At 40.0% G+C, this 14,152-nt stretch overlaps 1 protein-coding gene across 2 annotated transcripts in view; it reads right to left on the bottom strand.

The window, feature by feature from the left end:
* Nucleotides 1-14,152, bottom strand: part of SUGT1 (SGT1 homolog, MIS12 kinetochore complex assembly cochaperone) — a 696,093-nt gene that overhangs the window by 355,026 nt on the left and 326,915 nt on the right. For both annotated transcript variants that reach the window (XM_053707955.1, XM_053707954.1), the window contains exon 9: nucleotides 3,211-3,239. In XM_053707955.1, coding sequence (XP_053563930.1) covers nucleotides 3,211-3,239 — 29 coding nt within the window. The remainder of the gene's footprint in view (nucleotides 1-3,210; nucleotides 3,240-14,152) is intronic.

Below are 14,152 nucleotides of genomic sequence, written 5' to 3' on the forward strand. Positions count from 1 at the left end.
AAATTTTCCTAGTGACAGGTTTTCGAGCCCGAATCAAGGTACCTATGACCGACTCAGAGAATCCCCGCTTAGATAAAATCAAGCGTTCAATCTCCAGGCAGTCAGCCGCAGAGAAACTAGACTTCCAACACTTTATTTTATGGAAAAAATAATCTGACAAAATGGTACTGCGCCTTTAAGAGAAAAAAGCATAACATTTTTCCGAAACTGTTTTAAAACGATAAAATTCCCACAATTTTATGATAAATGCATCCCAACTTGTCAGCTAAGATTGCCCCACAAGGAAAAGAAAACTTAACACTGACCAAAAAAACATTGAGCTATAAAAATCGATAAAAGCAACCAAAAACACCCCCTGCACCTCGCTACAGCCTTGCTGTGGCGCCTACCTGCCCTCAGGGGTCTTTAAAATTGTGTTAACCCTTCGATTATGCCCAAACTGTCTCTGAAAGGCCCACCGGAGTTGGAGCTTGCTGCTTGTCTGGGAAAAAACAACTGCGCAAATGAGGTGCGAAAATAGGCCCCACCCATCACACTCGATGTCTCACAGCCTAAAATAACCGCACCAGAGCGGTCTAAAACCTAGCCATGTGGGTTCATAAACCCCTTAAGTGAAGCCATGTGTACCCTCTATCCATACATAAAGTAAAAAACGTTTGCCATAAAAAACTCCCAACATAGAAACGTTTGCCCACAAACATCATAACATCAGTGTCAACCATTTTTTATATAGTCCAATATACAGGTCCAGTAATACCCTTCTCTATACATTAGGATTACTGCTTACCCTTTCCCTCATGGGGATACTGTCAGCCAATTCTGAAATAACACAGTCTCTCCAGAAAAAAATGACTGAACATACCTCAATGCTTGTAGCATGAAAAACGTTCCTCACACTGAAGTAACAGTATCTTAGTAACAACTGCTAAGATCATCAGTCTCCAGGCAGAAATCTTCATCCATCAGCTGCCTGGGAGAAAATAGCACTCACCGGTACCATTTAAAATAAAAAAAAGTCTTGATTGAAGAAAATAAAAACTAATATTTTATCACCTCTTTCACTTTACCCTTCCTATTACTTAGAGTAGGCAAAGAGAATGACTGGGGGGGGTGGAGTCAAGGGAGGAGCTATATAGACAGCTTTGCTGTGGTGCTCTTTGCCACTTCCTGTTAGCAGGAGGATAATATCCCACAAGTAAAGGATGAATCTGTGGACTCGTCGTATCTTATAGAAGAAATAATAATAATAAATATTCATAGAATATCAGCTATGTGTGATGTATGTTTTACAAAAATCAATATGCCAATAAATGCATCATTTGGAACAAGAAGTGTTATTAGACACATAAGCCAAAGAACATAAGACTGCCTAATGAGTTAACTGATATTGTATTATACAAGAAAAAAATGATAATTAGTGGTCAATAAAATAACTAATGTAAAATTCTCTATTTATGCCTAACATAGTTTTAGTTTTGAGTTTGAGGATCAAAAATAGTTCTCTTATCTAAAATCTATGTCTTATTCCCTCCTCTAGTAGGTACACGGCTAGATCAATGGCTTGAACATACATATTAGCTTTGCTAGTGAAATGGATGCCATTAAAGTGACTAGAAACCGCAGACTCCTTAATGTAATTTTTCACGTCCCTGGCGTGTTCTCCTACTCTTTTAATGTTTATAATAAATGAAAATTTATTTTTACCCTAACAGAGTAGTGCCTGCAACTTTGTGTTTAATACAGCTTGGTCTTGAGGCCAAAAACTTTCAGAATGGGTGGAGATACCATAGGCTAAATAAACTATTTCAAATGCCAATTATATGGGTAATGGAAATATTTGCAAACAATTTAATACACTCCAGCAGGTAAAGTGGATCATTGGAAACAAATTAAAGGTTGAGAAAAGTTTTGAGTAAACTGTCCCTTTAATCTTACTTAAAATCCTGGTGCTCTCATGCAGTAGAGAAAGGTTAGAAAAGAACAGATATTTGTAACTTCTAGTTAGCCTGGTCAATCAATTAACAAACAAAGACAGTTGCACTTGCCAGATGGTTGGCACATGCAGGTTAACTGATTTAATGGGAAGATCTACCCTGTAATCCACTGACACCAAGGGTAATTAATCTTATCTCGGAGGGGGAGCAGGCAACCTCTGTGCACAAAGCAAAACACATCTGCTCCCTTTCACTGTGTAAAAATGCCTCACAGTGAGACCAGGAGGGTTGAAGCCAGATCATGTGACATGAACAACTGAGAAAGCCCTGTATTACATAACATTTGGTAACTATATTATTGCTTTGTGCTATTTAAAAATAAATAAAATGTATTAAATGTATAGTTTATTTCACACTATCCACTAAAACAAAGAATCAGATAGCATACGAGTAAAACATTAGCAGTAAAGTATTTATCAGGTATCTTGATAAAAAGGCACAAATAAATCCATGTATTATACAAATGACTATTGCAATGCCCCTTAAAAGTAAGTAATTAAAAGTACAAATCCCCAATCCGAAATGCCAAAAATCCAAACTTTATAATTATTTTTTTTAATTTATTTAAATGATCAAACATTACTATTGTCCCTGCCTGTAAGTTACAACCCTCTCTGCCTGTGTCTTCGGTTTGTTTCTTGTGTTCTAAATAAATAGTCAATATTGAAAACAATAAACATTACCTTTTGATTAAAGCTCTGTATTGTACTATCTTTCTGAGGGTACTATGTATCCATAAGTATTAAAATGATATAAAAACTACCTTAGTTACAGATATAAGATGTATTATGACATGTAAATATTGCCTAAATGACACAAGATATTGTTTACACTTGGTTCCATCCCTTCTCATAACTGTCCATTTTAAAGATACAAATATTCTAAGATCCAAACTATTCTGAAATCCAAACCTTTTCCAGTCACAAGCAGTTTGGATAAAGGGTTTTCTACCCTGTACATAATTAGAAAGTAAATAATCCATATGTCAAATTTGGTTTGCCCAATTTCCCTGAATAAGGTAAATTCCATTCCTTACAGTGGAACTACACTAGACTTTAGCACTTGCTATACATTTTATTATGCATCACTCAGGATAAACACTTACATTGTGAACAAAAACCAGAACAGAAGTGACATCAAATATAAAATGACAAGATCCAATGGAAGTGAACTTGCACCATCATATTTTCTTTTTGAAACTCTGTACTTTACTTACTTGTACTTTAGCGGCCAATCGGTGGTAGTCTAAAGGGAGTAAAAAAAAAACATTTTGATTAGAATTATTGTCACGGTCGATGGCATAGCAATGCAGTATTTGAAAACATCTCAAACCAAAATGTCCTACTTAAAACAGCAAATCCTTGGTTTATATAAACAGGAATACCCTATGAAAAAAAGCAAGTAACTATTCCCCAACACAATGCAACACAACCGCAGCTTAATTTGTCAGTAAACAAACAACTCTAATTGGGAACAAAAGTAAATTAGCTTTGCATTAAGAAAAAAAGACCCCCTGCTCAGAAAGAGCCTTTCTGACTTTGCAAGTGCGATGAATTTACAGCACATAAGAGTAGCATACAGCATAAAATTCTAATTTTAATATATAAATGTGATAGACACTGTAGTGGAATGAAAGTGTACAAATTCACAATACTTTCCATTTATTGCCAGATGTTATAACATAACAGTGTTGTGGACAATGCTTAAAAGGCAGGGTCGTCAACCTATGCCCTGCATGCCACATAAGGCTCCTCACCTGTAAATTAAAGGGACCAGTAAAATACAGTCGATTTCCATAATCAATACATGCATGATAAAAAAAACATATAACTTAGTCTGAAATTCAAATGAGTAGTAGATTTTTTTTCTGACAAATTTCAAAGTTATGTCTATTTCCACTCCCCCCTGTACCATGTGACAGCCATCAGTCAAACACAAATTCATATACCTATATTCTGTGAATTCCTACACATGCTCAGTAGGAGCTGGTGACTGAAAAAGTAAAAATATAAAACTGCACATTTTGTTAATGAAAGTAAATTGGAAAGTTGTTTATAATTGCATGCTCTATCTGAATCATGAAAGTTTAATTTTGACTTGAGTGTCCATTAAGGTCCCTCAGAGCCTGTGATAAATTCAAGGGTACCCTGCCCACGAACAGCCTAAATAAGACAAGCACCACTGGTCAGCGGCTGTCTTATTTACCTAAACAAGGGACTGAATCTGGGAAGCGATGCACAGCCCTCCACCACAAACTCAGCCAATGCAAGCATGGGTAGGCAGTCTCAGACTGCCAGCTAATGCGTGCACAGCATGTTCCCTGACTCCCCCTCACTTTGTATCTGTAAGGGGTGCATGGTGGAGACAGCTAACCTGTGTGCTATTATATGCTCATGTACAGATATATGGCAATCCCTCATAAAAATACCAAATTAGGAGCCATGTACTAAATTGTTTGAACAAATGTGGGGGAGGAGCTGCAGTAAGACATGCTTGTCAGCGTCTCTGCTGTGTGAGATCCAGTGCTCTTCTTTCACTGATCATACCCGTCATTGGTTGAGCTATTCATCAGGCCTTCACTGACTGGAAGAGGGACTCGACTTTGGAGCCCTCCCTCAGTGTCGTATGATCGGAAGTTCCTCTGAAGCCAGCCTGCTCAGTCGCTGGATCCGCGATCCAGACTCAACCTGGGCAAGCCTATGTGGAGGTAACATCAACACCGTCAAAATCTAAATCTGTGCAGTTTGTAACCTGGTAGAGCATCTGGCCATTCCAACTTCCGGGTTGTTTTATTGCACCACAATTACCACTGGAAAACAGCCTCCAAAGAAAGAACTGATACAAGCGCCTCCCAAGACCCCATGTTGCCGTAAGAATCAGATAAGCGGGTCATACCGCTCTGCCCTGATTTCCTGCGGCCGGGGATAGGAGAACTGTTTGTTGTATACTGATTACATTATACAAAATGAAGACGTTGCCTGAAGAAAATGCATTTGAATCATACTCCTACCGGTACTGGTTTAGAGGGGTAGAGGGAAAAATAGAAGATGATTGTGGACGATGGCTGTGCTTTATAAGTTCAATTTTGAACAAAATCGTGTCCTGTTTTTCCAGGATTTTTCTAGTGAAACGTTGAATGAAAGATGAGTATTTGCCCTTCTTTGCTCGCAGCTAATTATGCTAGGATATAAGGCTACTATGATTTATCCGGCTAAATTAAAAGTTATTCCACAATTCAAATCTAGTCATCTTAGAAAGTGAAGAGAAAGTTAAGCACTTTATGGATATCACCAAGTTTAAGGAGTTAAGATTTATATTTAAGGATACTTGTTGGATCGTATGTCAGTGTTTGCAGGTTTTTTTTTTTGTTTTTTTTCTCTCTCCTCCCCTCCTGCCCATCCCAGAGTATTCAATGTTGGACCTTGTCTCCTAAACTTTTATGAAGAACTCACTTAAGCTTCTTTCATGAATGTGGGGGGGATTTCGTCACCAATCAAGAGAAAAAGAATTATTCAGCATCTCAAAAAATTCACCCCAGACGTAGTGTTTTCTTCAGGAAACTCCTTAAATAGTATGGAGGCTGATGGATTTCGACCCCGGCGGTGGGGAGGAAGAAAGGGGGTGGGCCAGTTTGATTAGTAAAAAAGATTTTTTTTTATTATAAAAATAGAAATTCAGGGATCCAATTTTACTCTATGTAACCTAATGCCCCTAATGAATACCAACCTATTTTTTGGGAAAAATGATTTGCCAGACTAATAGAATTCAGATACACAACTAATTTTAGGAGAAGATTTTAACTGTGTGTTTAATCCATATTTAGATCTGCTAAGCCTTTAAATACACAGAGGTATCTAAAAGAGGCTAAATTGATTTCCAATTTTGCTAAAAAACCTAAAACTCAAAGACATATGGAGACCTCAGCATCCGGACGAAAGATGTTTCTCACGTGAATCAAAGACGTTTAAAACGTTTACAAGGATTGATATGTTCTTGATCCATGAATCATTACTGGGTGCTGAGGTCTCCTCTAAAAATCACGGACATACTTTTTTCAGATCACGCGCGTTCTCTCTCTTACTATTCAAACTGCTCCCAACCTGAAGAGACATGTTGGGAAGTTTTTTTTTCCCTTACCTTTCTTCAATCCAATCTAAAATTTCAGAAATTGGCTATCGCAATAAAATGGAGAGAATTTAAAAAAACAAAATATTGAATATCTTCCTAGAAATATTTTTGGGAATCGGGTCAGGCTGTTCTCAGAGAAGAAATCATAGCTTATAAGTCCAAAAGGAAGAAAATTATCACTAAAAGGGGAATTTCGATTAGCTAACCAAAGTTAAGAATAATTATGTAAAATATATAGAAAATTCTTCTAGAGCAAATTGGTCGGCCTATCAGAAAGCTAAAAACAGTGAGCGAGATATTCCTCAACTAACAATACAAAAACAGAATTTATGTTTACCTGATAAATTACTTTCTCCAACGGTGTGGGTGTGTCCGGTCCACGGCGTCATCCTTACTTGTGGGAGTATTCTCTTCCCCAACAGGAAATGGGCAAAGAGCCCAGCAAAGCTGGTCACATGATCCCCTCCTAGGGCTCCGCCTTCCCCAGTCATTCGACCGACGTAAAGGAGGAATATTTGCATAGGAGAAACCATAGTTAAAGAAAATAAATTATCAGAACCTGATTAAAAAAACCAGGGCGGGCCGTGGACCGACACACCGTTTGTAGAAAGTAATTTATCAGGTAAACATAAATTCTGTTTTTCCTCCTACATAGGTGTGTCCGGTCCACGGCGTCATCCTTACTTGTGGGAACCAATACCAAAGCTTTAGGACACAGATGAAGGGAGGGAGCAAATCAGGTCACCTAGATGGAAGGCACCACGGCTTGCAAAACCTTTCTCCAAAAATAGCCTCAGAAGAAGCAAAAGTATCAAACTTGTAAAATTTAGTAAAAGTGTGCAGTGAAGACCAAGTCGCTGCCTTACATATCTGATCAACAGAAGCCTCCGTTCTTGAAGGCCCATGTGGAAGCCACAGCCCTAGTGGAATGAGCTGTGATTCTTTCAGGAGGCTGCCGTCCGGCAGTCTCGTAAGCCAATCTGATGATGCTTTTAATCCAAAAAGAGAGAGAGGTAGAAGGTTGCTTTTTGACCTCTCCTTTTACCAGAATAAAACAACAAACAAGGAAGATGTTTGTCTAAAATCCTTTGTAGCATCTAAATAGAATTTTAGAGCACGAACAACATCCAAATTTGTGCAACAAACGTTCCTTCTTTGAAACTGGATTCGGACACAAAAGAAGGCACGACAATCTCCTGGTTTAATGGTTTTTGTTAGAAAACAACTTTCGGAAGAAAACCAGGTTTAGTACGTAAAACTACCTTATCTTGCATGGAACACCAGATAAGGAGGAGAACACTGCAGAGCAGATAATTCTGAAACTCTTCTAGTCAGAAGAAATTGAGCAAACCAAAAACAAAACTTTCCAAGATAATAACTTAATATCAACGGAATGTAAGGGTTCAAACGGAACCCCCTGAAGAACTGAAAGAACTAAATTGAGACTCCAAGGAGGAGTCAAAGGTTTGTAAACAGGCTTGATTCTAACCAGAGCCTGAACAGAAGGCTTGAACATCTGGCACAGCTGCCAGCTTTTTGTGAAGTAACACAGACAAGGCAGAAATCTGTCCCTTCAAGGAAACTTGCAGATAATCCTTTCGCCAAACCTTCTTGAAGAAAGGATAGAATCTTAGGAATTTTTACCTTGTCCCAAGGGAATCCTTTAGATTCACACCAACAGATATATTTTTTCCATATTTTGTGGTAAATTTTTCTAGTTACAGGCGTTTCTGGCCTGAACAAGAGTATCAATGACAGAATCTGAGAACCTCGCTTGATAAGATCAAGCGTTCAATCTCCAAGCAGTCAGTTGGAGTGAGACCAGATTCGGATGTTCGAACGGACACCTTGAACAAGAAGGGTCTCGTCTCAAAGGTAGCTTCCATGGTGGAGCCGATGACATATTCACCAGGTCAGCATACCAAGTCCTGCGTGGCCACGCAGGAGCTATCAAGATCACCGATGCCCTCTCCTGATTGATCCTGGCTACCAGCCTGGGGGATGAGAGGGAAACGGCGGGAATACATAAGCTAGTTTGAATGTCAAGGTGCTACTAGTGCATCTACTAGAGTCGCCTTGGGATCCCTGGATCTGGACCCGTAGTAGGGAACCTTAAAGTTCTGACGAGAGGCCATCAGATCCATGTCTGGAATGCCCCACAGATTGAGTAATTTGGGCAAAGATTTCCGGATGGAGTTCCCACTCCCCGGATGAAATGTCTGACGAGCTCAGAAAATCCACTTCCCAATTTTCCACTCCTGGGATGTGGATTGAAGACAAGTGGCAGGAGTGAGTCTCCGCCCATTGAATGATTTTGGTCACTTCTTCCATCGCCAGGGAACTCCTTGTTCCCCCTGATGGTTGGATGTACGCAACAGTCGTCATGTTGTCTGATTGAAACCGTATGAAACTTGGCCTTTGCTAGCTGAGGCCAAGCCTTGAGAGCATTGAATATCGCTCTCAGTTCCAGAATATTTATCGGGAGAAGAGAATTCTTCCCGAGACCAAAGACCCTGAGCTTTCAGGGGTCCCCAGACCGCGCCCCAGCCCACCAGACTGGCGGTCGGTCGTGACAATGGACCCACTCTGGTTCTGCGGAAGCTCATCCCCTGTGACAGGTTGTCCAGGGACAGCCACCAACGGAGTGAATCCTCTGGTCCTCTGATCTACTTGTATCGTCGGAGACAAGTCTGTATAGTCCCCATGTCCACTGACTGAGTCATGCACAGTTGTAATTGGTCTTAGATGAATTCGCGCAAAAGGAACTATGTCCATTGCCGCTACCATCAAACCTATTACTTCCATGCACCTGCGCTATGGAAGGAAGAGGAACAGAATGAAGTATTTGACAAGAGTTTAGAAGTTTTGATTTTCTGGCCTCTGTCAGAAAAATCCTCATTTCTAAGGAGTCTATTATTGTTCCCAAGAAGGGAACCCTTGTGTGACGGAGATAGAGAACTTTTTTCTACGTTCACTTTCCACCCGTGAGATCTGAGAAAGGCCAGGACAATGTCCGTGTGAGCCTTTGCTTGAGGGAAGGGACGACGCTTGAATCAGAATGTCGTCCAAGTAAGGTAATACTGCAATGCCCCTTGGTCTTAGCACCGCTAGAAGGGACCCTAGTACCTTTGTGAAAATTCTTGGAGCGGTGGGCTAATCCGAACGGAAGTGCCACAAACTGGTAATGCTTGTCCAGGAATGCGAACCTTAGGAACCGATGATGTTCCTTGTGGATAGGAATATGTAGATAACGCATCCTTAAATCCACCGGTGGTCATGAATTGACCTTCCTGGATGGAAGGAAGAATGGTTTCGACCATGTTTTCCATTTTGAACGATGGAACCTTGAGAAACTTGTTTAGGATCTTGAGATCTAAGATTGGTCTGAATGTTCCCTCTTTTTGGGAACTACGAACAGATTGGAGTAGAACCCCATCCCTTGTTCTCCTAATGTGAACAGGATGAATCACTCCCATTTTAACAGGGTCTACTACACAATGTAAGAATGCCGTTTTTTATGTGGTCTGAAGACAATTGAGACCTGTGGAACCTCCCCTTGGGGGAAGCCCCTTGAATTCCAGAAGATAACCTTGGGGAGACTATTTCTAGTGCCCAAGGATCCAGAACATCTCTTGCCCAAGCCTGAGCGAAGAGGAGAGAGTCTGCCCCCCACCAGATCCGGGTCCCGGAACGGGGGCCAACATCTCATGCTGTCTTGGTAGCAGTGGCAGGTTTCTTGGCCTGCTTTCCTTTGTTCCAGCCTTGCATTGGTCTCCAGGCCTGGCTTGTCTTGAGAAGTATTACCCTCTTGCTTAGAGGACGTAGCACTTGGGGCTGGTCCGTTTCTTCTTTTCTGCGAAAGGGGACGAAAATTAGGTTTATTTTTGGCCTTTGAAAGACCTATCCTGAGGAAGGGCGTGGCCCTTGCCCCAGTGATATCAGAGATAATCTCTTTCAAGTCAGGGCCAAACAGCGTTTTCCCCTTGAAAGGAATGTTAAGCAATTTGTTCTTGGAGACGCATCCGCTGACCAAGATTTTAGCCAAAGCGCTCTGCGCGCCACAATAGCAAAACCAGAATTTTTCGCCGCTAACCTAGCCAATTGCAAAGTGGCGTCTAGGGTGAAAGAATTAGCCAATTTGAGAGCATGAATTCTGTCCATAATCTCCTCATAAGAAGAAGAATTATTATTGAGCGCCTTTTCTAGTTCATCGTTCCAGAAACACGCTGCTGTAGTGACAGGAACAATGCATGAAATTGGTTGTAGAAGGTAACCTTGCTGAATAAACATCTTTTATAAGCAAACCTTCTAATTTTTTATCCATAGGATCTTTGAAATCACATCTATCTTCTATGGGTATAGTGGTGCGTTTGTTTAGAGTAGAAACCGCCCCCTCGACCTAGGGGATGTCTGCCATAAGTCCTTTCTGGGGTCGACCATTGAGGAAACAATTTTTTAAATATGGGGGGGAGGGACGAAAGGGTATACCGGGCCTTTCCCATTCTTTATTTACAAATGTCCCGCCACCCGCTTGGGGGTATAGGAAAAGCTTCGGGGGGGCCCCGGGACCTCTAGAACTTGTCCATTTTACATAGTTCTCTGGAATGACCAAATTCTCACAATCATTCCAGAGTAGATAACACCTCCTTAAGCAGAGCGCGGAGATGTTCCAATTTAAATTTAAATGTAATCACATCAGGTTCAGCTTGTTGAGAAATTTTCCCTGAATCTGAAATTTCTCCCTCAGACAAAACCTCCCTGGCCCCCTCGAACTGGTGTAGGGGCACTTCAGAACCAATATCATCAGCGTCCTCATGCTCTTCAGTAGTTTTCTAAAACAGAGCAGTCGCGCTTTCGCTGATAAGTGGGCATTTTGGCTAAATGTTTTTGATAGTAATTATCCATTACAGCCGTTAATTGTTGCATAGTAAGGAGTATTGGCGCACTAGATGTACTAGGGGCCTCCTGTGTGGGCAAGACTGGTGTAGACGAAGGAGGGGATGATGCAGTACCATGCTTACTCCCCTCACTTGAGGAATCATCTTGGGCATCATTTTCTCTAAATTTTGTGTCACATAAATCACATCTATTTAAATGAGAAGGAACCTTGGCTTCCCCACATTCAGAACACAGTCTATCTGGTAGTTCAGACATGTTAAACAGGCATAAACTTGATAACAAAGTACAAAAAACGTTTTAAAATAAAACCGTTACTGTCACTTTAAATTTTAAACTGAACACACTTTATTACTGCAATTGCGAAAAAGTATGAAGGAATTGTTCAAAATTCACCAAAATTTCACCACAGTGTCTTAAAGCCTTAAAAGTATTGCACACCAAATTTGGAAGCTTTAACCCTTAAAATAACGGAACCGGAGCCGTTTTTATATTTAACCCCTTTACAGTCCCTGGTATCTGCTTTGCTGAGACCCAACCAAGCCCAAAGGGGAATACGATACCAAATGACGCCTTCAGAAAGTCTTTTCTATGTATCAGAGCTCCTCACACATGCATCTGCATGTCATGCTTCCAAAAACAAGTGCGCAATAGAGGCGCGAAAATGAGACTCTGCCTATGATTAGGGAAAGCCCCTAGAGAATAAGGTGTCCAATACAGTGCCTGCCGGTTATTTTACATAATTCCCAAGATTAAAATAATTCCTCAAGGCTATGAAGTATAAAATATGCTTATATATAAATCGATTTAGCCCAGAAAATGTCTACAGTCTTAAAAGCCCTTGTGAAGCCCTTTTTTTTCTTTCTGTAATAAAAATGGCTTACCGGATCCCATAGGGAAAATGACAGCTTCCAGCATTACATCGTCTTGTTAGAATGTGTCATACCTCAAGCAGCAAAAGTCTGCTCACTGTTTCCCCCAACTGAAGTTAATTCCTCTCAACAGTCCTGTGTGGAAACAGCCATCGATTTTAGTAACGGTTGCTAAAATCATTTTCCTCTTACAAACAGAAATCTTCATCTCTTTTCTGTTTCAGAGTAAATAGTACATACCAGCACTATTTTAAAATAACAAACTCTTGATTGAATAATAAAAAACTACAGTTAAACACTAAAAAACTCTAAGCCATCTCCGTGGAGATGTTGCCTGTACAACGGCAAAGAGAATGACTGGGGAAGGCGGAGCCTAGGAGGGATCATGTGACCAGCTTTGCTGGGCTCTTTGCCATTTCCTGTTGGGGAAGAGAATATCCCACAAGTAAGGATGACGCCGTGGACCGGACACACCTATGTTGGAGAAAAGATATTAAATATAATGCAATTTATAATAGGTTTTAGCAAAAATAGCTAAATCCAGAAAAAAAAAATTACTTGGATCGGATCTACTACAGTTGAGTGGATTAACTTTAGCTCACCAAAGGATATCTTGATTCACTTTCATGATTTTTTTCAGAAGTTATATGCAGCTGATAATTAATCTACCAAAATTATCATCAGAACAGGTGTCAGTATTGAGTAGAGATATTTCCTTAGAGGAGGTCAGCCAGGCTATTCACATTCAGCGAATGGTAAAGCTCTGCCCGGATCGAAATACCTGTTGAATTTTAATAAAGTATTAAAGGAGCAAATATCTCCTCTCCTTGTCCAACTTTTTAACAACTATTGCATTCACAAGGAACTAAACCATCAAGATACTTCACTGCTTCAAATGTAACCCTATTCTTAAAAAAGATACAGACCCTAACTCTATAGACTCTTACCGACCAATATCTCTGCTCAATAGGACTACAAATTACTAAACAAACATTATATCGAAAAGACTAAAATCTATCATTGGGAGGAATAATAGCGCCAGACCAAACTTGGTTTATGTTAGGGATAACCACTCAAAAGAATATCAGATTAGCAATGGTTTTAATTGAGAACTTCACATCCCTTCTTAAGAATAAGGTTCATATCAAAGAAGACTTTGCATTACTTACTATTGATGCAGTCAAAGCCTTTGTCTCAATATTCTGGGATCACTTATTCACTACCCTTGAAAATGTTGGGATTACAGGCTGTTTTACTGATTTCGTAGGGAGAATATATCAAAATCCAATATCACAATTAAGCATAAATGGGATATTCTCCCCAAATATAACTCTTTATAAAAGGTACTAGACAAGGTTGCCTCCTCTTCCCACTTCTCTTTAACTTGGCACTAGAACCATTAGCTGTGCTATGCAGACACACACTAGAAGGTATTTTACTTGGTGGGGGGGGGGGGGCATATCTTGTCTTTATACGCAGATGATATACTCTTTTTTTTATGGGAAACACTAAATTAAATATACCTCATTTATTAGAGATTATTGCCGAATTTGGCAAGTTCTCGGGATACAGAATCAACCTTCAAAAGTCAGAAGCTGTTATGGGTAGTTGAAAAGAAAGATAGGTCTTCGTTTAAATCATTGTATTCAAGTAGATCAGAAAATTAAATACCTAGGCATCTTTCTCTCCAAAAACCCAAATGAATGGTATGATTTAAATCTTCTGCCTTTGTGGCATAAATGTTTTCTCCTTCTTCAAATTGGACTAGACTGCAGCTACCTCTTTCAGCTAGAATTGCTCTTATTAAAATGATTTTATTTCCTAAACTATTATTTGTTCTCCAAACTGTCCCTATAGTCTTGAAGGTTCACATATATTACTCAAATTGCTCACGATTTCTTTGGGGTAGGAGGAAACACAGTATATCCATCAATAAGTTATCACATTTTAGGAAAGATGGCGGCCTTTGCCCTCCCTAACATTAAGTTTTTACAACTGGGCAACACTAAGATTGCTTTAGACTGGGCTCTCTGAATCAGACTTCAATTACCAATTTGGCAGTTGAAGAGAGCTTTGGTCTTCCCATACTTCCAAAAAGCTATCTTGCATTAAAACCTGGATGCACCATGAAAAACAGATTTATGTTTACCTGATAAATTTCTTTTCTCCTACGGTGTATCCGGTCCCCGGCTTCATCCTTACTTTATGGATATTCTCAATCCCTACAGGAAGTGGCAAAGAGAGCACACAGCAGAGCTGTCC

The sequence above is a fragment of the Bombina bombina genome, chromosome 3 (assembly GCF_027579735.1).
Source record: "Bombina bombina isolate aBomBom1 chromosome 3, aBomBom1.pri, whole genome shotgun sequence".
Lineage (NCBI taxonomy): Eukaryota > Metazoa > Chordata > Amphibia > Anura > Bombinatoridae > Bombina > Bombina bombina.